The sequence below is a fragment of the Vipera ursinii genome, assembly GCF_947247035.1.
Source record: "Vipera ursinii genome assembly, chromosome: 1".
Classification (NCBI taxonomy): domain Eukaryota; kingdom Metazoa; phylum Chordata; class Lepidosauria; order Squamata; family Viperidae; genus Vipera; species Vipera ursinii.
In genome coordinates this window covers 63,724,121-63,749,513 of record NC_139512.1, presented here as the reverse complement: position 1 = coordinate 63,749,513, position 25,393 = coordinate 63,724,121, and the positions used below count along the sequence as shown (strand labels likewise).

Below are 25,393 nucleotides of genomic sequence, written 5' to 3'. Positions count from 1 at the left end.
ATGTATTCTGGATGTGATCTGGTCAGTGTAGTATAGAGCTTCTTGGGATCCTACCATTACACCTCTGTTGATGCAGCCTAAAACTACATTGATTCTTTTGGCAGCTACAGCACACTACTGGCTCACCTGTGGTCTCTTAGGATATTCAGATCTATCTTGCAAGCACTACTACTGAGACAAGAATCTTACATATGAGCATCTTGTTTTACTGCCTAAGTGCAGAAAGATACATTTCTTACCACTGAACATTTCATTAAATAGCGCCCAACATTCATATTAATTAAATCCTTTTGATCTTTGAACCTATTTAGTAATTCCCCCCCCGCTTGGTGCCATGTACACATTTTATGAGCATCCCATCTAGTTATTGAGAGTCATGTGGCATACAAATTTAAATGTTGTTGTTGTTGGTGGTGGTGGTGGTGATGATGATGATGATGATGATGATGATGATGGCAGCTAAGGTTATTCAGCCAACTGAATCCATCTGGAAGTGGAACCATCCATCCCACATTATTTCAGTTTGTCTAGGACAGGGGTGTCAAACTCAATTTCATTGAGGGCTGCATCAGCATTGCAGTTGCCCTCAGGGGGTCAGGTGGGTGTGGCCAGGGTGGGTGTTACCTACTGGGTGGGCGTGGCTAGAGTGTGTATGGCCTACTGGGAGGGCATGGCCAGCTCTACATCATTCGCATCAAGGGTGCCTATGGGGGCCTGGGCAGGAGTGGGACAGATCTGAGGGTCTCTGGCAGAAGGAGATGGGACTGGGGCAAGTGGCAAGGCAGTGGGGGCCGTTCCCTCACTGTTTCCAGGATGGCTTTGCGGGCCACATGAAACCACTTTGCGGGCCAGATCCGGCCCCCGGGCCTTGTGTTTGACATGTCTGGTCTAGGAGGACTCTGTATTATACTTTATCAAAAGCATTACTGAAGTCTAAACATCCACTTGCTTCATTAACCTAGCCATATTGTCAAAGCAAGCAATCAGATTTGTTTGGCATGATGTCTTTTTTAACAAATGCATGCTGGTAGAAACCATGTGAAGCTGTAATATTATGTTTGAAGCTGGGCAGTGATTATGGCAGGATTATCCATGCTGAATTTCAAACCCACAAAATATTCTCCCCACCTTCTTCAATTCAAACCCAGTACTGAAATAATTGTTCCAGTTTTAGAGTAAAAGTAATTTGTTGCGGTGGAGTTACTTAGAATTATGGTTATATGACCTTCAAATCATAATATTAATCACAGTTTGGGGTTCCAACAAGTACTAAACTGTGGTTAATGAAAAAGGAGGTGGAATTTTCCAATAGCTCCCTGGAAATTATGTAATTATGAAAGATTATAGAAGTTTGTAACGTAGCTAATTGCTACTGGTATAACGTTATACTTCAATAAATGTGCAGTTAATTTAATAGCAGTTAGTTTAATATGGGTAAACCAGAATGTTGTATTTCATTGCTGAGTGCAGTGAAAACTCACCCTCCCCCCCAATATTCAGTCAGACTTTCTATAATCTCTTTAAATATAAGACGATGGAGAATTTTTGTTTTTTCTTAAAGAAGAATAATGTCACTTTCCTTCCATTCCACATTCCTTCCATTCTTTACTGCTATGTGGAAGGAAGGAAGGAAGGAAGGAAGGAAGGAAGGAAGGAAGGAAGGAAGGAAGGAAGGAAGGAAGGAAGGAAGGAAGGAGGGAGGGAGGGAGGGGGGGAAGGAGATAGATTTTTTTTAACAAAAGACAAAAATAAAGTTGTTGAGAATGACTGTTTCCCTCTTTTCATGTAAACAGCCTTTCAAAGAGCAGACAAAAAGCTGCTTGGATTGTCAGGTATTGGATTTCACAGACGTCTTCTTCCCCTTGCAGTGGAGATGTCTCCAATTAACAAAAGACAGCTGAGTAGGGGAAGGCATTCCTTTCATGAATTTCTGTTATGCTAAGGGCTCTTTTGATCCCTACCTGACTTGGAGTGACTAAATCTCCCTCATATATCAACCTCAATTATTCATTATTTTATTATGCACTGCTGAAATGGGCAACATATCAATTTGATAAATAAATTTTAAAAAGAATAAAGCCAGAGGGAGAGGACGAAAGACCACAACACAGAAAGCTTGCCTTCTGCGGATATGCTTATCTTCTCTTATTTCCCAACCCAACTGTTATGTATCAGGCTTAAAGGAACACCTAAAGCATTTGTATAAGAGTCACCACCAGGAGGCGTTGAACTGTAACTGTTTTGGCGGGAAGCAGTTTCGGCGGGAAACAGAAGTTCAATCCGATTGATTGGCTGTGTACCTGGCCAGGTACTGGCCAGGTATATAAAGAGTGCAGGTAACCCCTATTCCCCAGTACGGTCACTTCCACCTAATAAAGAGCTGTTATGCTGTATTCATCAGCCTCGCGTCCTTCCTACTCTCCAGAACCCACTACACAATACCAACTATGTATAATTTGATATGAAGAATTACGTTACTTAGTAGCTTAAGATAATTACTATGCATATGTACTAGAAAATAGTCTCACTAAGTTTATTACAAATGTAGCTGTTAGAAAGGAAAACTAAAAGGACCTAAATGGCAGGAGAAATTCCAAATTGTGAAGAACATTGAATTTTCAGTCAAGAAGATCATGCAATTATATCTGAAAGGGCTGCCCTCCTCCAAAACTCCTAGTGTGTAGGAGTGGAGTATAAAACAAATCTTCAGATTTTTTAAAATTAATTATCACATTTTGAATTCCCATTTGTTTCAAATAAGTTACAAGTTAAAAAAAAAGGAAAATGCCAGAAACTTAGATTTGCATATAAGAAGCATGTTGGTAATTGTTTTCAAAGAATGCTAATTGCATAGCATATGCAGACAATCATGGTTATTCAAAATAAAATATCCAGTAATCTCTTCAAAGAACCTCGGGAACAATACGTCTTTACAAAGCTGCATATGTGGGAGAGAGAAAATCTCCCCACAACAATGTTAAGCCTTCTTCCGCTCTTCTTCCACCGCCTCTCCTATTCTCCTGATGCCAAAAACATACATAGCTAGTTTTGTGCATGTTCTGTAGCATCTGTAAAATTATTTTGTTTGTTTGATTCATGGATGTAGTTTCCATTGCAAGCAAAGGCACTGACTGCTACCTAAGTGAGTGCTGAATGAAAGAGATGAAAGGTTGGAACTGACAAATGTTGGTGAAGCTATGTATCTCTATGAACTTTGAACATACAATTGATATACGTTAGAAAGTAATGTTGTTTTTTTTAATTTTGTACCAAATCCTTAAATGAGTGATGTTGCATGGAAAAGATACTATATTTAAATATACAGTTCTTTTTTCCATGTTCCCAGTCTAGATTGGAGTGGGTTCGATTTATGTATCTGGGAGAAGATCTCCCAAAACACTGAATAACTAGGTAATTCACATAATAAAGCTCAACTCAGTTATTTTAAAGTACAGTAATCCGACGTTTCTCTAAAACACATTGTTGTTTTTTTTAAATTCCATTTATATCCTGCCCTTCTCCGAAGACTCAGGGCGGCTTACAAGCTTAGCAGTAGCCTTCATTCTATGTATATGCCTGCTTATTAGGGCTTTCACACACACCCCAAGCGGCATTATTACAAAGTCAGCTTAATTGCCCCCAACAATCTGGGTCCTCATTTTACCTACCTCGGAAGGATGGAAGGCTGAGTCAACCTTGAGCCTGGTGGGATGCGAACCTGCACTAATTGCAGGCAGCTGGTGTTACTTAAGGAGGCATTAGCCCACTGCTCCACCAAGGTTAAAAATGATGGAACTTTACCAAAGGCCATTGATGCTAATTTGCAAGACCCTGAAAACATTTGATAATGATAGAAGTAATGAATAGTGTGGGTGACTTCAAGTCATTTGACTCCTGGCAACTAACTGGACTATCCTTGCAGTTTATCTGGCAAGATTTCAGAAGTGGTTTGCCATTTCCTCCTTCCTAGGGCTGAGAGAGAATGACAGGCTCAGAGTTGCCCGGAGTTGCTATATAGATGAGATGGGTGGCATAGAAATTTAATCAATCAATCAATTAATACATTCATGCCCAGAAAGACTGTAAGAGGGACTTGAAAAAGGGTATGCTGAGTCTTCAAGCCATTATCTCTAGTTCATACCTTCCCACTGCAGAATCAGATGAGCATTATGCTTTTCAACAATGCAGGCAGTACTCAGAAATAGCCTATATAAACATTTTTTAAAAAATATGTACCTGGGCAGATTATACAGTGGTGCCATCCTGAAACAAGCTACAACAGCTCTTTTACGTTGTTTAGACAAGAGTTTGTACCAAACTGCTTTCTTTGATCTTAATGGTTGCTCAACCTATGGACATGATGAATAAAGATATTTTAACTGATTCTCACCTGGTCCAATGACACAAAAAATAACATTTATATTATATGATATGTTAACAACATTTCTTGCCTCCCCAATTAAAAGTAGAATTTTCACTGGAAATTTCAAAAAACTAATTTTTGTTCTAAAACCTATGACAGTCAGAAAATGGAAATCTCATTAGGTTTGGTGGTTTCCTAAAATTTTAACTATTCCTCAAGAAAATCTTTAAATCATTTTAATATTATGGTATGGGGGCGGTATATGGAAGCTTGTAGCTTGATTGTAAATTCCTGCATTAGACCGTAACTGTTGTATAAAAATAATAATGTTTTATGTTTTAACTTTCGATCACCTTATAATCACTTTGCAAATATGCCTCGCACGCTATCAAGGACTGGTGTTAGTATGTGAACATCCATTCTCCCTGCTCTGTCTCAACATCCTACTTACTCCTCCAGAAACATCCCTAAGGGCTACAGAATTTGCCTGGATATAAAATGCTCAGCCCAGTCCAGCCCAGCTATTTTCATTGTTCAGGATCTGTCTCTAGAGTTCCTATTTACTCTATTAACCATGGATATACAACCCATATGTCTCACTTTTAAACACAAAGTATTTTTTTACCTGTTCCAGATAATAGACAGCTGCTGAGATCCTTTGCACACGTTCAATAGTTTTCTCAGGATCAGTAGGTTCATCGGTTTTCAAGACATCTTTGTAGAGATTCAACTGCCATTTCACAGCCGGGTCGTCTGACTACACATCAAAAAATATGACCCACTATTTGGAATATTTAATATTAAAATGCATAGGACACTTCTTTGAATAAAATTTATCACCATTTTATTTTGCACCACTCTACTGAAGCAAGCGGGGAAAGCTAGATGCTTATTGCTAGGAGGAATGAGTAAGAAAATGTGATATTTCTAAATGATAATACAATGATACATTACAAAATCAAAGGCAGGAAGACACTGCAGAGCTCTATTGTATTATGAGTATACAATTTTAGGATTTTGCAGACTGTACCCAGACAATCTCCAGTCCCTCCTTGAGGGAGATGGGAGATCTAGAAACACAAAATATAATGAAATATAAATAAATAAAATATCTTTTTTTCCTGGACACTGCCTACCTTGGTCCAATAGGATTCTTATTAAAGGTCTCTTCCCATCTATGGTACTAGGGAGGAATTCTCTTACCCTACTTACCAGCTTGTTTTTAGTTTTTCCCCTTGTAGTAAAATTAAAGGAAAGAAAATTTTTTGTGCTCGTCTTAAAAACTGTTATACAATTAGTGAATTCTGGAGGAAATTAGCTGTAGTATAAATATATTTCTTTTCTGTGCCACACTTATCCTGTCTGTGACTCAACATTAACATTACCTGCCAGTGGAAAATTGGGGAAATTTGTAATCAGCATGTTGGGATTGGTATACTTTCTTGGTATACTATCTTGGTATACTTTATGGCCACACTATTTGGTTCAGTAAATTTCCAGTAAGCTCTTTAGCTAGCTACAAGTTTTGCTATCTATAAGTGACATACTTATTCCCTGGCATGACACCAGAGCTGGTAAAAGATGAACCACACCATCTGGAAATCAACATGTTGCTTATTAATTTATTTCTTCATAAAAATATAACTCAGCTATAGGATTTACTCTATTAAATGATGAAATATATTAACATGCTTTTTGATCTCAGAAATATATTTAACTGACTTTTTAACACTTTGAATATTACCTTTTCCTGCAAATGCAAGTTATTGCGTAAATGTTCTTTAACTTCTTCTTCAGTGTCTTTCTGCAGATAAATAAAGACATATTGATCTGGGTCCTCTTAAATATATTTTGACCAATAATAATACAGAACACAACCTATTGGGATATAGTTGCATACTCTATATAAAATAAAAATAAAGAGAGCAAAGTTTTGTAGTAAGAAACCTCCTGTACCTATGTGTCCTTCTGTAGTTTAAAGTTCAATAATACACAAATATTTAGTGTGTTTGCTAGGTTTTGAAATGTTTTAAAATATATTTGTGAGATAATCTGAGTATCTGAATAGGAGGATACTTTTCATAACACCAGGAGAAAAGATTATAGGTAGGCAGGCAGGCAGGCAGGCAGGCAGGCAGGCAGGCAGGCAGACAGACAGACAGACAGACAGACAGATGCATCCAGTTTTGGTCACCATGATGTAAAAAAGATGTTGAGACTCTAGACAGGGTACAGAGAAGAGCAACAAAGATGATTAGGGGACTGGAGGCTAAAACATATAGGGAACGGTTGCTGGAATTGGGTATGTGTAGTTTAACGAAGAGAAGAGTGAGGGGTGACATGATAGCAGTGTTCCAATATCTCAGGGGCTGCCACAGAGAAGAGGGAGCCAAGCTATTCTCCAAAGCACCTGAAAGCAGGACAAGAAGCAATGGATGGAAACTAGTCAAGGAGAGAAGCAACCTAGAACTAAGGAGAAACTTCCTGACAGTTAGAACAATTAACCAGTGGAACAACCTGCCTCCAGAAGTGGTGAATGCTTCAACACTGGAAGTTTTTAAGAAGAGACTGAACAGCCATTTGCCTGAAATGGTATAGGGCAGACGTGTCAAACACAAGGCCCGGGGGCCAGATCCGGCCCGCGAAGTGGTTTCATGTGGCCCGCGAAGCCATCCTGGAAACAGTGAGGGAATGGCCCCCTCTGCCTTGGCCCTGGCCCAGAGACCCTCCTCCTGCCAGAGACCCTCAGATCTGTTCCACTCCTGCCCAGGCCCCCATAGGCACCCTTGACGCGAACGATGCAGAGTTGGCCATGCCCACCCAGTAGGTCATACGCACTCTAGCCACGCCCACCCAGTAAGCCATGCCCACCCAGGCCATACCCACCCGGCCCCCTGAGGGCAACCGCAATGCTGATGCGGCCCTCAATGAAATTGAGTTTGACACCCTTGGTATAGGGTTTCCTGCCTGCACAGGGGGTTGGACTAGATGACCTCCAAGGTCCCTTCCACCACCACCACCACCACCATCATCATCATCATCATCATTATTATTATTATTATTAAAAATGTCTCAGATTTTGGATATACTAAATGGACACTGGCAAATCAAATCCTCCTCCATCCCTCTAATAAGCCTTTCTTAAATTTATTTGTTTGATAATTTCCAGGCTTTGTATCTTTCTAGAGGTGTATGGTATTCATATATGAAGACTGCAAAAATGCTTCAAACCCATCATGAGTATCCTTGTTATACATATTTGCAGCTCCTTAAAGGAGCGTTTCTTGAATTCAGGCTCAAGGAAACACTTAGTTTTAAGTGTTAAGGAATTATTACAGAGTTTGGCAACACCTGAACACGTATTTCCCTAAGAATCAAAAGTTGTGGTGTCTTGAAAGAGCTGTCAACAAGCTGAGTGTACCAACATCAGATCTGAATTACCTTTGTCCCTTTCAGATTCAAATACTTCATGTCTTTATTTGAAACCTTACAGCTTATAATAAATAATAGCAAATTGTTGACTTACCCAGCTGTACCTGGACTTAGCAAGAGAAATTAGCTCTTGATCTCCAGGGGTACACATGTTCAACCCAATGGGGAGCATTTTTTTAAGTGCAGCTACAATCAGAGAAGTCTGTATTGAATATAAATCCCCTCTATGTTTTGCTTTTTTTCGTTCTTGATCATGACCTCCAGACTGCAAAAAAGAGACATATAAAATGCAAAGGGTCGTTATTTCCTTCATACTAAAATAATTATTGTTCCTAATTATGCAACTAAATTCAGATATTTATATTAGATCTTAAAGCAAAATCCTTTTGAATGGGAAAACCAAAGTGAACCAAGAGACTATCTTAGTGGCATTTTATAACAAAAGTAATTTAGAAATGGAAATTTTCAAATATCTTTGCAATTTTCAAGGAAATAAATACCTCTAATTTTTGAGTATGTATATATTGATATAACACACACAGAGAAAAACATCATTTGAAATGGATAAAGAATGATAACCATTTATAATTCTGAGGGTTTCAGTGTTTGAGATATGTGCCCATACAACATCTAACAAATGCAAAGTGTGAGTTCTACAAAATTGGACAGCTGTAAGCAAGCACACTAGAAAACTATTTTGCTGTAAAATCATTGTCAAATTATCTGATTACATTGTCAACAGCTTTAATCACCTGATGCATATAGAGAATGGGCCTTTGGGAAAAGACATTAAATAGGGTAGGGTTAGGGTTAGGGTTAAGGTTAGCATTACATTTAACTTCTTCATGATGCAGGCAGTGTACAGTGTCACTGGGAAAAAAACTTTTTAAACTAAGGCAGTAAATCAAAGCTCTGGGCAACAGTATTACAGTTTATCATTAACAAAATGATACTAGGTAAAGGTAAAGGTTCCCCTGCACATGCGTGCTAATCATTTCCTACTCTAGGGTCCGGTGCTCATCTCCTTTTCAAAGCCGAAGAGCCAGCGCTTGTCCGAGGACGTCTCCATGGTCATGTGGCTGGCATGACTAGACACCAAAGGCGCACAGAACGCTGTTACCTTTCCACCGTAGTGGTCCCTATTTTTCTACTTGCATTTTTACGTGCTTTCGAACTGCTAGGTTGGCAGAAGCTGAGACGAGTAACAGGGGCTCACTCTGCTATGCGGCACTTGGTATTTGACCCGCCAAACTGCTGACCTTCTGATCGACAAGTTCAGCGTCCTAACCCACTGAGCCACTGCGTCCCTAAAATGATACTAGGGATATATTAAAACTAAACAGCTACAAATGTTATCTTTTTTGAATCCCATGCATAAAAAAGATGAACAATGATTCTGATGAGAATTGACAAGACTGGGCTCAGATAATGTATCTACTACAATTAGCAACTCTTTTCTATTAATTCACCATGTCTTCTCCTTCTGCAAAGGAGATTTGAAGGCTCAGGGCCTTACACTGTACTCTACACTGATGTATTAATAATGATTAATTTCCACATAATTCCTGTTAAAACAGAAAAGAATGCTCAGGGCAGTCACATATTTTGTAAATTGTTGCTAAGCTCTCCTTTTAATAGAATACTGTAATATATGAATTTATATAAATTCCTTTATTTTTGGCAGTTCAGTGGGAACCAAAATATTATGCAATGGCTTTCTTCAAGGACACACCATTGCAACACTTTGCCTTAAAGCTTTGTTTGTTTGCCTTCAAAAAGTTTTTTTTTATAGTAGCAGTGAATTTTAATGACATTGTTACTTGACTTTCAGAACAGACAAACGAATGTCACAATTTATCACAGGACTCAATGGCGTCACTATTCTCTTAGGCAGGAGAATATCTGATACAACTTTCCCCCCCTTTCCCCCCCAATAAAGGAATCTTTTCAGTTTGTGTGACCATAAATCTCAGTCTCTTTGTCTGTCCACCTATCCATTCTGTCTCTGCCACCAAGTTCCAGTTCTTCTAAAAGGAAACCTTTACTGACAATTATCAAAACAGTCATAATAAATAATGAAACCTTTCTTAAGAGCATCCATTCATTTTTGTTATATGCTGATTGACAATGGGCTTAGTTCTTCACTTTCTTCTATTCGTTATCCCATAGATGAATTAGGCATGTATGTACAGTACTTTGCTCTTTATAAATGCAGGAGAAAAAAAATGGGAATGGGAAACCAAATCTTCTACATCCCAGATCTTCCCATCCATCATTGAGACAGGACTCTGTTCATCTGAAATGATTATGGCCTTCAGGTTTTGAGAAGAAAATGAAGAATAATTGTGTCCTGTGCAAGTAGCTCATTGCTTCCTGCAAAGTTGGACTCACAGCATCAGTCTGATTCTACTGCCAAATGCTGTGAAATTGACAATTGCACTGAATTTTTTTGCACTTAAGTTCTCTAAAGTTACAAAATAGCAGCATCGACTAAATCATAAAATGTTTGGTATGATTACTCATTTAGAGAATGTACGATAAAGGGAATTGGCTTGAATGATAAAATATTGTGAAAGTCTGGAGTTGAAGTAAGTAAGAGTGCTATACAATGGAAATAAATGCATGGAAATTAATGGAATGTTTAACAAATGGTTCAGTATCGAAGAGTAAATAAGACACATGTGATGTCTTTGTAGTTAAATAGTATTATGGTAGTATTATGTAGTATTATGGATAAATTTGTGGTGACATTAGAAGTCTATTGACTAGGAATGCAGATGACGCCATACTGTTCACCAAGAACATGAATGATTAGCTTCATTGTAAACCAAAGTAGATTTGTCTGGAAAAATGGTGTGAAGAAAAGCATAAATAGCAGAAACCTATTTATTTAGATCAAATAAATGAAATTGGTTGAATATTGACTAAACACAGGAAGATGGGGAAAATTTAAATCTACAAATTATTGAAAGAAAATGGGTATTCTGTTGCAAGGAATGAAAAAATATGGCTGTGTTTTGCAAACTTTGTTAGATGAAAGGGAGAGCTGAATGTATCAGAAGAAACATAAAAATAAGGGGACTCTGTGTCTGGGTGTTTGTGTCAGTGTTGAAACAAAAACAGGAAGGGAAAAGAAGAAAATTGTTATGCAATTAATGTAGATGAAATACAAAAGTGAGTGACCAGTATATTGTGGTGATATGACCTAGATTAGAAAATCGTAGATGGAAGTGATTAAATTCCTAAGAAGAGAACGGTGTTACAAATGTGTTATAAAGTTGGAAGAAAACTAAAAAAACCATAGTGAATGGTGCTAATCTAACTAGATATAGGTACATTTTGTTTTCTTTCATATCTTTCCTTCGATTTCTTTTTTTTTATGGTTTCTGATTTTTTTCTGCATTTTCTACAATGTGGCTTACCATAAATAGGAATATTGAGTTGAGATACGTGTGGGTGTGAAGAGCTACTGAATCTATCTACACCTACTCATCCACTTATGAAGCTGTGTTATATTATATTTAAGGTACTCTATAATACATAAAGGATACTGGGAAGACACATTTTTAAAAGTTCAAATACTAGCTCTTGTCTTCAATTCAGTAACAGGTTTTGAAATAATAAATGGAAATGACTTCTGGAGCTGTCATGTGTTCTGTGCTTTTTTCCAGATTGGGTGAAGATTTCTCAAATGGGTTGCTATTGTTATTGCTGCTGCTGATGTCTCTCAGTTACCAGTTCTTTGTGGCACGTACAAAAGGCCGCAAGTCACAAATGGGCTTATAGGCATTGATCTGGTTCATTAAACCTGGATCATCTCAGGGATACCAATGTGCCTTCTTTGATGCCTACCAGACTCCCTGGCCCACGGAATTTATTTTACTGTGTGACTTTTTAAAAAAACAACAGATAGGAATATGACATGATACAAAGCAACACTCCTATGTATGGTCTATATTTTCACAAGGCTGACAGGTCCATTATAGAAGGTGTATCACTCCACAGGCTAGCTGGCAACTCTACACATAGATTAAGATTATTACCTATTCCGCAAGTCAGAAAATTAGAGGTTTCTGTGCTTAGGCATGCATTGGCCTCCTAAGAGAAGGACAATATTTCTCTAATTGAGCTTGAACTCATGCCCTCTGTCCTGAAAACTTTTAGAGAATTGGAAACAGTAAAGTTTTCAGAGAAAGTATATGAAAATACATCAAGGATCTTTCACTCAATTTTATTGCTTTATGTTTGCTCCCATTCTATGTCCTTCTTTCTCTTTGTTTCCTCAGTTTGTTTACAAATTAATGATTAACATATTTAGCATAAAAATCTCAGCCTCGTGGAAATTAATGCAGTAACTCATTTCCTCAATTCCTTACTTTGTTCCTTTTATTGAATTAAAAATCCTTTAATCTTTACGATTTCAGTGTTGGGTTTTGAAATAGCACCACATGCTCCAAAATCACTTTGGCCTGGTAATTCTGGTTAAAAAGAAAAAAGTGGAGACATTTATTTAAAAGCTACATTTTGGAGAAGGCAAATCTCCCATTTAGCCCTAGCCAGATTTTCTGGTAGGAGCTCCATTACCCAATTTAAGATTTGGCTGGGAGGGCATAACTTCTCCTTGGCTGAACTCCTCACCTGGGTGAATAACTATATTGAGACAATCTTGAAGTTGGAGGGTGAAATTGAGGAGCAGTGAGAAAGCTCCATGCTTGTTTTAGTGACAGATATGTTCACCTGGTCTAGCCAGAAAAACTTCAAGGGCATTCCTAAATCCTATAGAGCAGTGGTTCCCAACCTTTTCTATACCCTGCACCCCTAGAACACATCTGATATATTCTCGTACCCCTTACAAAAGTTTGAAATAACGGCAATGAATTATGCATATACACTATAATTTTGAAACTTGTAGACCCATCTTTTTGCATCCCCTAGAATATCATCTTGCACCCCTGGTTGGGAACCCCTTCTATAGAGTGTGTGGTTCCATCTCATAATTTTGTTTGGAAGTGTTTTTAACTTGCTCAGAAAAAGGAAAGCAGAGTTAGAGGTTGAGGAATAGCTGAAGCCATTTGTCTTTTGGTCGCCTATTTTAGAAGAGCAACTTTGCACGCTGTAAGAATTACAAATATGCTACCCAATAGCCAAATATTGGAGGTTCCTATGTCCTCTTATTGGCACATTACCTGCTAATATGTTTGTTCCCACAGAAATCAATATGTTCAAAGGAAGTTTCAGTTACATGCCTCAGACATGTAATTCATGCATACATATAATTTATGCAGTTATATATTGTTAAATTATTAGGTGTTCTGCAATACCTTTGCAAATGTTAGAAGAAATAGATAAATACAGATAGGGATAACATGGGTGTACCAAAAGAAATACATGTACTTCTGTCAGCTAAAGGCACAGAAGGTGATTCATCAATATTCTTTCTCCCTGTCCTGAAGTTTGCTGAACTTCAAAAATTCCTGAACTTCAGGAATTTGTGGAAGGCTGGTAATTTATTGTGTGCATGGAAGCCATAGGTTAGGGCTCTAATAGAATTAATTTTTAAATCATTAACACATAATTAATTCTCCCCTGGAGGTAAAAAATGAAGATATGAACTGAATGGAAGACAGAGATTCTTTTCTACCAGTGATGTCCAATCCACTAATTGTTAGACAATTAAATGCAGCCTCTAGTTTTAAAGTATGGAATGATCCAGCATTAATACTGCTCTTGAAACTATGCAGATAATGAAATAGAGATTCTTTCAAAAACAAATGTCTATTTCTGCATATGTGCTGTTTCTTCATGTGTATTTAAATGAATTTATGGGCTGTTGGTTTGATCTCCGGGCTTGTTAATTAGGTTGCGAACGTTTTGTCTCCTTTCAGGGGGACATCTTCAGTGTGGTTTGAATTGTGTTCAGCTTGTTTGGAATGTTGCTTTCGGTATTTCAGTTGAAATAGGTCTCTCGCTCTCAGTGGTTGGTAGGCGGGGTTGATGTCAATGTGTCTGTTTACTGATTGGTAAATCAGGCTTCAAGGAATTTTGTTTCTAGACTGAAACACCTCATCAGCAATTCCCAATACTCCATAAACAACGCCACGCAATTCCTGAACAAACTCAAACTCCTTCACATCCACAAGGACAAAACTATGATATCATTCAGTGTTACTGCATTATTCACATCAATAGACCTGAACCTAGCAGTTGACCTAATCAGAGAACTTCTAGACAAGACACATCCACCAAGAGGACCACTCACAACAGAAAACACATGTGAACTCCTCCAACTATGCCTAATCACCTACTTGATGGTGAGGTCTATAAACAACTGAAAGGATCACCTATTGGATCCCCCATATCTGGCCTAATCGCAGAAGTCATCATGCAAAAAATTGAAGAAATCATCCTCCCACAAATAAACCCCAAACTATGGGTATGTTACATGGATGACACTTTCGTGATAAGCAAACGCAACCAAATCAACCAAACCTACCAAAAAATCAACAACATCTTCACAGACATCGGTGTCATGGTTCCGATGAATGAGACAATTGAAACAAGTTGCAGGCATATTATTTATCTAAAAGTCTTTGTAATGAAACGAAACATTGGAACTCATGGAGGGCAGTTAGCTCTGTGAAAAGGGGGCTGGGGGCCTCTTTTGGCAGGAGCTGTTCTGCGCTTCTCACTTCTAGTTCTTCAAACCTTTCTGCTAAATTGTCAATTGATTGGCTTTGGGCTGCAGACGGATATTTCCACTCACCCGAGTATTCAATCTCAGCTGGCCTGGCTGCTCCCCACCGGTCTGGGGAATACAATGTGCAGTATTCTCTTTGTTGTCGTCCCACCTCCTCTGCCTTTGAAGCCCTTGGGGATGGCAAGGCTGCTCCGATGCGCCTGGAGTTTTCGCTGGACTTAATCCACTCTGACGACCAGACCATTTCTCCTGGTTGTTTGGGTCTAACTCCCAACTGGGAGGATTGCTGAAACTCTTTCCCTGCCGGCTTCTTCGCTGGCCCTTCCCCCGCTGGGGTGGCGGCTGGCTTCAGGCAATTTTTCTTCCTCCATTATGAGATCTTCCCCAACTCTTTGCCAGACTGCCTCCCAAACTTGGAGACAGCAACGGGAGGTCAGGACTCCCTAATTAGTTTAAAAAGTAGGAAGATTCTAGCTTGTTGTCAAGTTTCCAACGTATGGGCTTTTCAAGTGACTCTGAGGCATTGTTTACCTAAAAAGTCCTTTATTTAGCCTAATACACTGGCAAATGCTTGCTCGAAGGAAGCTGGAATCTGAAAATCTGATTCACATTAGAAACCAAGAACAACAATGAACTGCCATTCCTGGATGTCCTTGTAACCAGAATGACCAATGGCCACCTTTTAACATCTGTATACAGAAAGACAACAAACAGAGACCAAATCCTCAACTTCCACAGCAACCACCCCAAATGCCACAAACAAAGCTGTGTCAGAACATTTTTCAGAAGAGCAGAATCCCATTGTAACACTACAGAAGCCAGATCAGCAGAACAGAGACACTTATATAGAGTTTTTGAGAGAAACGGATATCCACGTAACTTTATCCAGAGATCCCTACACACATACAACACAAATGCCCAAAACAACAAAAGGACTAAAACAGGAACAGCAACAGCCAAAGAATCACAATTCCTTACATACAAAACATTTCAGAGATGACAGCAAGACTACTATGCCAACACGACCTCACAGTAACCCACAAACCAGCTGCAACTCTCAGATGGATCCTATCAAAACCTAAAGAACCAACAGAAACAAATAAAAAATCAGGCCTCACATGTCAAGTCAAGTACAACAACTGTGAAAAGAACTCTGTGGGCCAAACAGGAAGAAAGCTATCTACCAGACTGCACGAGAACTCCCTAGCTATCAAAAGACACGTTGTCCCTCATGTCCATCCACAATGAAAGACACAAGTTCGATCTAACTGGGACCACAATTATAACCCAAGCAAAGTCGAGGAGAGAAAGAGAATTCCTTGAAGCCTGGTTCTTCACTGACCAATCAGTGAACAGACATATTGACATCGACCCCACCTGCCAACCACTGAGAGGAGAGAGCTACTTCAACTGAAATTCAAGAAACAACAGTCCAAACAAATCGAACACAATTCAAACTGCACTGAAGAGGTCTCCCTGAACGGAGACAAAACGTTTACAACCTAATTACCAAGCCCAGGGATTAAACCAACAGCCCAGCTACCAACCCGAGTTACTATTATTCCAACACATCTCATATGAATTTATATTCTTTAAAAATCCTACCCTTTGTAACCATGGAGACACTGACTTATAAAGCAAGCGATCTTATTAAAGATTACCTTCTAATTCTTTAACTCTATTTTTAACCTAATTGAATCATCTCATAATTGCCTTACAACCATTGAATTGCATATTTTTGCATGATGCTATTGAACCTATATTTCAAGATAGGGATTTTAAACAGCCTTGGTACATACCTATACAAATGGTTTCATGTACCTGAAAAAGTTATATTTCAGTATGTCTTGAGAAAAGCTAAGGTCACAATTTTTTTTTAAAAAAACCCTCTTGTTATAATAATAGGCAATAGCCTTAGTGACCACCATATTACTTTAGTATTATTTTCTTTTCAGTAGTAAAAATTCCTGTTCATCCTTTGCTCTGTTGAGGAAATAAGATGCTTAAGTAAAATCAGTTACATAACATGAAGAAGGTGACAGAGGCAGAAGAGATGCATTATTGGACCATTTTCCCAAGCATGAAGTCAGCAATTGGCTTTTATGTCAGAGAATAAAAGCAGACAAAATCTGCCTAAGTTTCCAATAGGATTTATATTGGGCAGGACACGCACTTTCCCTTTGTGACGCCACTGCTATGATCGATGAATGTTGAGACCTTGGCCATTTCTAAAAGTAAAACTTATATACATATAATATACACTTAGACCTGTACCTTTACTTGCATGGCCTGTATGAAAGAAAGAAAAACAACAACAAAGAAAGTAAATGATAATGAAAAAGTGAACATTTTGCCATTTACTAAGAAAAAAGATTTTCTATCTCAGCAAAGCAACTAACAATGCACTCAATGTCTTAGAAATAAGCCCAGAAAATTTAATGGTTTTGTTTGAGAGTAAAACCAGTTAAAAGTAAATTTAATTCATGGAGCCTATACCCAAATGCAGTCATATATATGCACTATAAAATACGGCACATATATAACCCCAAAGCATTCTATGAGGACATAGTCAGGTGTAATTATAAAAAATAATAAGTAAATTAATAAATAATCATTCATTCATGAAACCAAAACACAGTTACATATTTTCTTAAACAATAGTATAAGAAAGTATACAAGTAAATAAATGTACTTCTATTAATCTTACTAAAGGGTAATTCTCATAGTAAAGAATATATTAGAGATGATTAATCCTTCCAACCATTAATATCTTTATTGTGCCACCCACAATCATGGAAAGTTCCCTAGCTTACTCTGCGCCAGTGGCTTTTTCTCACTCCAATCTATCTCACAGGACAGTTGCGGAGGGAAATGTAAGGAGTCCTATAACCCTGCCTTATGTTCCTGGAGGAAAGATGGCATACAAATCCAACATGTAAAAGTTACCCATTTTAAATAGTGAACCCATATCTTTAAAAAGCAAAATAAAAATAATTTATCTTCAATATATATTTCATAAATATTTTAACTGGCAATCACTTTACGTTTAGATTTCATCACTGAAGGAACAATGTTTTTACATTGAAGCATGGCAGAAATGTCAGGGACTGAATTAAACCCAAAATTTGTGACGTGAATAGCTGAAAGTGCCCATTTTTGTAATTTAAGTAAAATAAGTAAAACTCCAACTTCCCATTGTCAATTTTGTAAGTGAAAAAAGGAAAACACTGATTGTATAAAATTTTGCTTCTGTTCAGGAAGGGCTGCTTGAGGTTGAACAGAACTTGCAACTGAAGGCTTGCCCCCTTGTGTGACATCCAGGCAAGTACAAAGGGGCAGGGTTTTGATCATGAAATTGTGTCTGCTATCTGGCCTTCCCTGCCACCCCACAACAGATTTCCTTGCTTCTGTTAGCAGAGGAGCCAAGCTCAATGCCACACTTTCCTTAAGAGTGATTTTCTCCCCCAGCTACCATTTGTGTCAGATTTCATCCAGCATTGCCAAGAAAGTATTTTCACAGACAAACAGCTATTCAGTTGTGTGCCATAACAGTCTTCCGTATGTACTGTTTACGCAAACATCTGAAGCATTGGCAAGTTTTGTCTTTTCAAGAAAAATCTAGTTTTAAGCCTTCAAATTTTAGATATAACTATTTTCTAGATAGGGATCTTGGCCTTTTTCTCTCTAAAAATAAAACCTAATAAACTCAATTATGTGAGGGGGAAAAAAACCCCAAGGTTTGATCTTTTCTGCATGATTCAAGTGTGATGTATATTCACTCTGCCTTTGCATGCTAGCATTAAGGAAATGTTCTGTGTCAGTCATTTCCATATAAATAAGACTTTATTCTGAACCTTTCTACTTTCTTCTTTCAGTGTAAGATTTCACCCTGAGTTCCTTAATCAAAGTCAGGACCGTATGAATCATTTTAAATACCTATAAGGCAAATACTATTTTAATTTTAAAAAATCTGACCTGAATGCAATATATTTATAAACAGATGCTGCATTATACTTAGAAAAGGATTTGATATAAACTATAATTTAAAAACCTATCTATTTGAACAATCTGGCCTGGTCTGATGGGTTTGGGGTTGGATTTAGTTTTAACACAGTTTTATTATTGTATTATATTGGGCATAATTATTTAATCCTTTTTAACTTCTTTTTAACTTTTGTATTTATATTTTGATATTTATTGCCACGTACACCGCCCTGAGTCCTTCGGGAGAAGGGCGGTATAAAAATTTAATAAATAAATAAATAAATAATTTTAAAAATAGCTCCATGTGTCCTTTATGAAAACGCCCACACAAAGTTAAAAATAAATAAATTAAAAGAGTGAATATCTGTTATTAAACATCTGTTATTTTAGTACCACCAAGTAAACTGTCTTTCTCAAACTAAATGTTCTCTAACTTACCATTCCCCTCGGAGCAATCTGCTGCCATATTATCAGAAAAGAAAAGTTAAAAAAATCTTGCTCAGTTGTAAGTAAATTTAGTTTAACAAAGATCAATAAACTGTTACTATTTTTTTTTAAAAATCATTATGATCTATCAGTATGGATTCTAATATAAATTAGACTTACCTTTTGTGTACAGTAACAAAGTATATTATACCATGCCACATACTGTAGCTATTATACACACAGAGACACACACAGACACACAGGCCTATATACAATTTTATTGTATTTTTATTTGCCTAATTAATAAACAACTAAGGTTTCCCAGGCATGTTTTACAAAGCATGTTAGCCTTAAGCAAAGCACAACTGCTTGGATCATTAAAGCAGCAGGGTTTTTCAGAAAACTCAACAAAGCTGCTTCAAAGCCCCCCCCCCCCAGTCTGCATGTGCAAGTAAACAATACTTCTGCTGGGGCTTCCAGCAGAGTAAAGCAGATGTTCTTTATTCACACATACAGACATTCAGGTTCTGTCTTCCAAGCAGTCACTGCAGCTTTGCAGAAATCATGACAGCTTGGATGCTTTGAAATGTGATGCCTTCCTCAGGTTAATAAACTTTAGGAAGTTGTTTTTTCAAATGCTTTGCATACTTGTCCTCCTTAACTTAATAATAATAATAATAAGTTGGAAGGGACCCTGGAGGTCATCTAGTCCAACCCCCTGCTTGTAAATACTCGGTAGTTTTGGTGAGACAGGAAACATTTTGGGTACTTTTTGTGTCAGAAAATATTAAAGATTAAGGTGGTGTTTAGTTTTATGACTCATCAAGAATTGCATTTTTCCTCTTCTCTTATTCAAGTTAAAGAATCATTCCAGCAAAATAACTTAAAAATAAAGGCTACATTCTGTCTCTTCTTAAGGAAACCTGTCAAGATTGTTAATTGTCAGAACTGGCCTAAACAGAAAGGGCCATGTACAATCTGATAATTCCAGATGCTGTGTTGATGAAACTTATATTATAATAATACTGTTAACATTTCTAATGTAGCTAAATTATTTTTAAAAAATCTGAATAAAAGACTGTTAAATAGGTTTATAAATTAAAACATGCTCCTAGTGAGTAATAATATAGCCTAGGTGCATCACCTAGTATAGAATTAAACTCACCCTGTGCCAAATCATGAAAATTGTAACAATAGCAAACTGAAAAGAGGATTTTAAAAAGATTTTAAAATATTAATTCACAAGCATTTAAAAATGCATACAATTATCTTTAACATGTTTTATAGCTCTGTAATTGCTTTAAAAGCTGTGAATAGTAATTTTTAGTGAGTTAATATTTTACGGTCTGAAGCCCAATTTACTTGTCAGGCCAATGATATGTTTTAAATTTATATATTTGTGATCAACAAGCCCAGCATATTTCAAAATGTCTCTTATATGTGTAAGGTATATATTTCATCTGGGGATGCTTTAATAATTATTTGTAGCTTGTTTTATCCTATATAAGCTAGAGAGTGATGGATTTTAGAATTTATAGTTGTTAGTATATGGTTGTTTATGATTGCTTTTTTATATATATATACCTTGTATTTAGCTCTGGGAAGTGGGGGGGGGAGGGGGGGAGGGGGGGAGGTAGGGGGGGGAGGGGGGGAGGTAGGGGGGAGCAGGGAGGGGGAAGGGGGTTTTTTAAAGGAAAACTGTATTTTAAAACTTTTCAATAAAAAAAAAATAATTATTTGTAGCTATGCATTACAAAGCGCTTTGTAATATATCGGTTTGTTACACCAAGTGTAGTGCTTTATTACTATCATTCGCCAGCTCCCAAAACACAAGGAAAAAAGAAAACAAATTGTGATATAGCAAACAACAACCATTTGTTTTAGTTCTCTAGGCCTTAGGATGATTACAAGTAACCATGTAATGTTTTTTTGTTACTTATACAGTTATTATGATTTTGTTGTTGCATTATTTTATTCATTGAAATATTTTACCTCGGTTCACGTGTACCTGCTGGGGTCAGAATGAGACGGTTTATCCAGTTGATTTTGATTATGGGCCATGAAGTCACTGTCAATCCTTAGTGATCATACAGATTTTTTTCTAGGGAGATCTGTTCCCAACCAGGCACCATCATCTCTGTAACTAGGTCCATCTCCTGGGTTGCTGGTCATCCTCTTGATTCCTTTCCTTTCTTTTCCCAGCACTGTGGGCCTTCTCCATAGTGTTGGGTTTTTGCATAATGTGTCTGAAGTGAGAACTCTGGGCTGATTTGTTTGATGATCCATTTGCTTTTTTTTATTGGTTATCCATGGTGTATTTCCAGGAATTTTCTCCAACAGCAAAGTTCAAAAATATCAATACTCTTTTCATCCTATTTGTACAAAATCCAAACTTTCACTTCCACAGAGCGTCACAAGGAAAATCATTAGTTATACAAGTCTTATCCTTATAGGTTAAGACATGTCCTGGCATTCTAAGGCCTTCATTGCTACTTGATAAAGTGCTAAGTCTGTGGTGTATTTCTTGACTGCTGTTTCTTTTGCTGTTCCAATTTATCAATACTGTTAAATGAATAAAATATTGCAACTTATTTGTTGGATGTATGCCTTGAAGAGCTTTTTCATAGAGTCATCTTTTCCAAAAGGGATGGTAGCAATCAGGCAGATAATGTTTCTAGCTCACAAAAAAGGCTTTATCAAACAATTATGTGCAAAATACAGTATACTGGGTGCTAAAGATCCTTAAAAAAGGATAATTTCCTATCTGGGTAATTTTTAAACCTTTTCCCTTTACATTTCTAAGAGCTCACTCTTTTTTCTATCACATTCTGTTTCCTATATTTAAACTTCAGCCTTTACTTTGAAACTTCTTTTGTACTTAACATCTTCTTCTTCTTCTCAAAGTTCATCTCTATTATTCTTACACCTCTTGGATCACATTACCTTATCTTGTTTAATGTGTTCTTGCCTCTTCCTGCTTTTTAGGAACTTTTCTAGTTTCTCCTCTTCCTTTCTTCCAGCTCTCCCCCCCTCCCCCCCCACACTTTTGTTTGTTTCTTCCAGCTTTTTCCTTCAAGTGCATAAAGACAATTTCTGGCATGAACACAAGGTATTTATCGCAGTCGTACCTCTTCAAGGGAAATGACACAAATGCATATTGTATATTAAACTTCTGCTTTAAGTATACAGAAAGAACGTAGTGGCAAGAATTTACTTTCCCAAAAGTTTCAAAGAGACAAATCACAGGATCAGGAAGGATCCAAGAATATGTAGTGTCCAGTTCATAGTTCAGCTGGTAATGGCAAAGAGAACAGACAATTTCAGGAAGGAGGGTAGAATGTTTATTTATTAAACCCATCTCCCTATAAGCTGACTCTGGGAAGCTTACATGTTGCAAAAGAAGTAGAAAAATAATTAAAATATCAAAACTACGCATGTTACTTGCTAAAAATTGTTTTCAAGTAAATGTCCCTTTTTTATAGACCTGACTGCCAGCTTGATTACATTGCTGAGTCATACTTATTTGTTCAAGTAGACAGCGCCTGTTTTCTGGCTCTACTGTTTGCAACTTATGATATATTTTAGACCTTGCCTCATTTAGACTGTGAGCCAACTGAGCTAGCTTGCACTTCCAAGTATCTTTCCCATTGATGCTAATTCTTGTGGTTCAGTGAAACTCGTTAGATTCCTCCCTTTTTAAATCTGTAGAGTGACCCTGACCAAGTTGGTTACTCATAAAATTACCTGTCTGTTTCTGTTGTTGCAACAGCCATTCTTGCCTTTCTGCCCTCTGTGGAAATTCCCCTTTAGATGAACGCAGAATCTTTTTGCCATCTCTCTTTTGTTGTTGTTACAGCTCCTCATGGATTTCAAGGGAATGCTTTCCACACCTCCTTTCTCTGGCTACAGCAGTTGTCATTTTGAATAACTGATTTTGCATAAGACAGAGTTGAGGACAACCAGACTGCTCCTCTGTTCCAATCTTCTTTTTCACACCATTTTTGAGGTCTTTTGAGGCATCCAGACTGCTAGATGGCTGATTATAGCTTCTCCACTCTCATTCCATCTCCATGCATCCACCCCTCCAACAGCAATTTCCTTTACTCAGTTCATCATTTCCTTCCTTTTCTCCTGGTGTGGAAAGAGGAACTGTTGAATGGATAGATAAGCATCTGTTCTCATTCTTTTTTCTTCCCTTTTGAGCTCTTCCCCAGAGGTGGGAGAGCACAGTTGCCTATTCAATCATTGCTTTGGTAGGGGAAAAGACAGAGTGAGCATTTTGATATGTAACCACAGATGAGTCCATTAAAAGTAGATGGATAGACAGATGGACTGACAACAGAACTCGAGAGAAAAAAAAGGAAAACTAAACTAAAAAATGGAAAACTCCAGGGGGAAAAAATGGAAAAGCAAAGCTTTTCTTGGCTATATAAAATCTGAGTGATTGAGTCTAGTAGGGGTTACTGGAAAGGTTGAAGCCCAAGTACAGTAGCAAAGCCACAGTCCCGCTGAGCTGGGAGCATCAGAGGTGACAGCAGCTGGAAAACTGGGGTGTGAAAATTGTTTTCCATTCCCTCCAGCCTCAGATTTTGAATGGAAGCAAAAAAATCTTCCAGTCTGAAAGTGAGAAATCTTTGACCTTTTCCCACCAGTACATTCACTATCGAGAGAAAAAGTAAAGTAACACATGGGGCAAAAAAAGCTGAAGAACTTTTGCTACTGGCCTTTGAAAGAAAAAGAAAGCCAAAGATAAAAGGTAGATCAGGTTGGATTGGAAAGGAGGTTACTAGAATAGAAAATATAGAGATGTAACACTAAAGAGATATAGAGATGTGATACTACAGCAGTATAGAAATACCGTAGGAGGTAGATATTGCAGATAAAGAAAAACTGAGTAATGAAAGAATAGCCTTAGGACATTGGGGTAGGAATAAGTTAATAGAATAAACCATCCATTCTAATATTTCCTCTAAAAAGGGAAAGTTGGAGACTACACAATAGTTGTTCAGGATTACCAATAGCTTCCTGTGGGGGAGGTTGCAGCACAGCCTCCTTCAAGGCTAATGGAACCACTCCTCCATTCAAAGAAGTTGATATCAGTTCCCAAAATTCCATAGGAGTATAGGGAAAAAACCCCCACATAGTATAAAAGAGAATATATGTAGCTTGAGTTCTTGGTGCTCTCTGTTATGCAAATATAGTTTATTTCGATGTGTCTATTGATGTCTGAATGCCAGACTTTCAGCAATTTTTGAGAGCTTTTATATTTAGCTTGGTCTAGGATACTCACAATTTCCCACTTGCAATTCTGGTTCAATCTATCCATGTGTTGTGAGATTAAGCAATATTCATTGTGTCTTCTGACTGCTAGTTAGTGCTCATGGATGTGCTCTGCTCGTCTTCTGCCTATACTACATAGTGGCTATTACATTTCTTACATTCTTTGTTATAACTGATTCCTGATTTTTCTTCTTGGGCTACTAGTCTTTTGGTTTACTTTAAATGTTTTGAAGAGATTTAGGTTGTGTATTATAGTGATGCCATATAATTGTAGTAATCTGTTGGTTTTCTGGGTTATTTCATTTTACACAGCTTCTCTTGTGGGAGGTTTGGCAGTAGCTTGGTTGTTTTTCAATAGACTTGTGTTTCTAATTTGCCATTGTTTCCTCTGCTGATAAGGATATAAAAAATGGGTAGTGTGTTGGTAGTTTCTCCTTCCATCGTGAATTTTATTCCTTTGAAGATATTGTTGATTGTTTCGTGTGCCTTCTCTAGCTATTCCTTTTTATTATGATTAAGGTGTTATCTACATACCAGATTCATACTTTTGGTTGTATATCTGGGAATGCTATAGTTTCTAGAAGCTGCATTATGGTTTCTGCTATGGACAGAGTGATGATCCTGAGTTATTCCTCTGATTTGTTGGTACATTTGTCCATAAAACTGAAAGTAAGTAGTGAGGCAAAGGTTGATGAAGTCCACGATTTTTAGTATTTTGACCTTAAGAGGTTTTGACTAGGTTGTGTGTGTTGTGTAGTACTTCTGCCATGGATTATTTTGCTAGTTCTGGAAAGATGAGTGCTGTGACATCAACTGAAACCACAATTTCATCTTCTTCTGTTACTATTTTTTTTATTTTCTGGAAGCACTTTGATTTTGTGGAGAACTGATAGAATATTCAATCACCCATGTAAGATGTACACTTTTCTTATAAGTTCTTTGGCTATGAGGATCTCCAGAAACAATACAATTGGATGATAAGGTATGTGAGGCTTGTATATTTTTGAGTGTACATGGAAGTATGGCAGAATGGGTTCAGTGTCTTTCATCTACCACTGTTCTTTTTTGTGATTTGTGGGCAAGCTGATCAAGGAAACCCTCAATGTTCTAACCAAGAGAAGTCAAATCTCTTTTCTTCATTTTTCCCTCGGGCACATCCAGCTTGCCATCATCTCACAACCAGTACTCTGTTTTCTAACCAACAGCTCTCT

At 37.5% G+C, this 25,393-nt stretch overlaps 1 protein-coding gene across 1 annotated transcript in view; it reads right to left on the bottom strand.

Annotated features, from left to right (window-relative positions):
• The window catches only part of RYR3 (ryanodine receptor 3), a gene marked incomplete at both ends in the record, with an annotated part of 317,059 nt that overhangs the window by 56,315 nt on the left and 235,351 nt on the right, over nucleotides 1–25,393 (bottom strand). Inside the window, 5 exons of the mRNA XM_083354752.1 lie at nucleotides 4,237–4,349; nucleotides 4,989–5,120; nucleotides 6,108–6,167; nucleotides 7,890–8,060; nucleotides 16,767–16,781. Of these exons, the coding sequence (XP_083210878.1) occupies nucleotides 4,237–4,349; nucleotides 4,989–5,120; nucleotides 6,108–6,167; nucleotides 7,890–8,060; nucleotides 16,767–16,781 (491 nt within the window). The remainder of the gene's footprint in view (nucleotides 1–4,236; nucleotides 4,350–4,988; nucleotides 5,121–6,107; nucleotides 6,168–7,889; nucleotides 8,061–16,766; nucleotides 16,782–25,393) is intronic.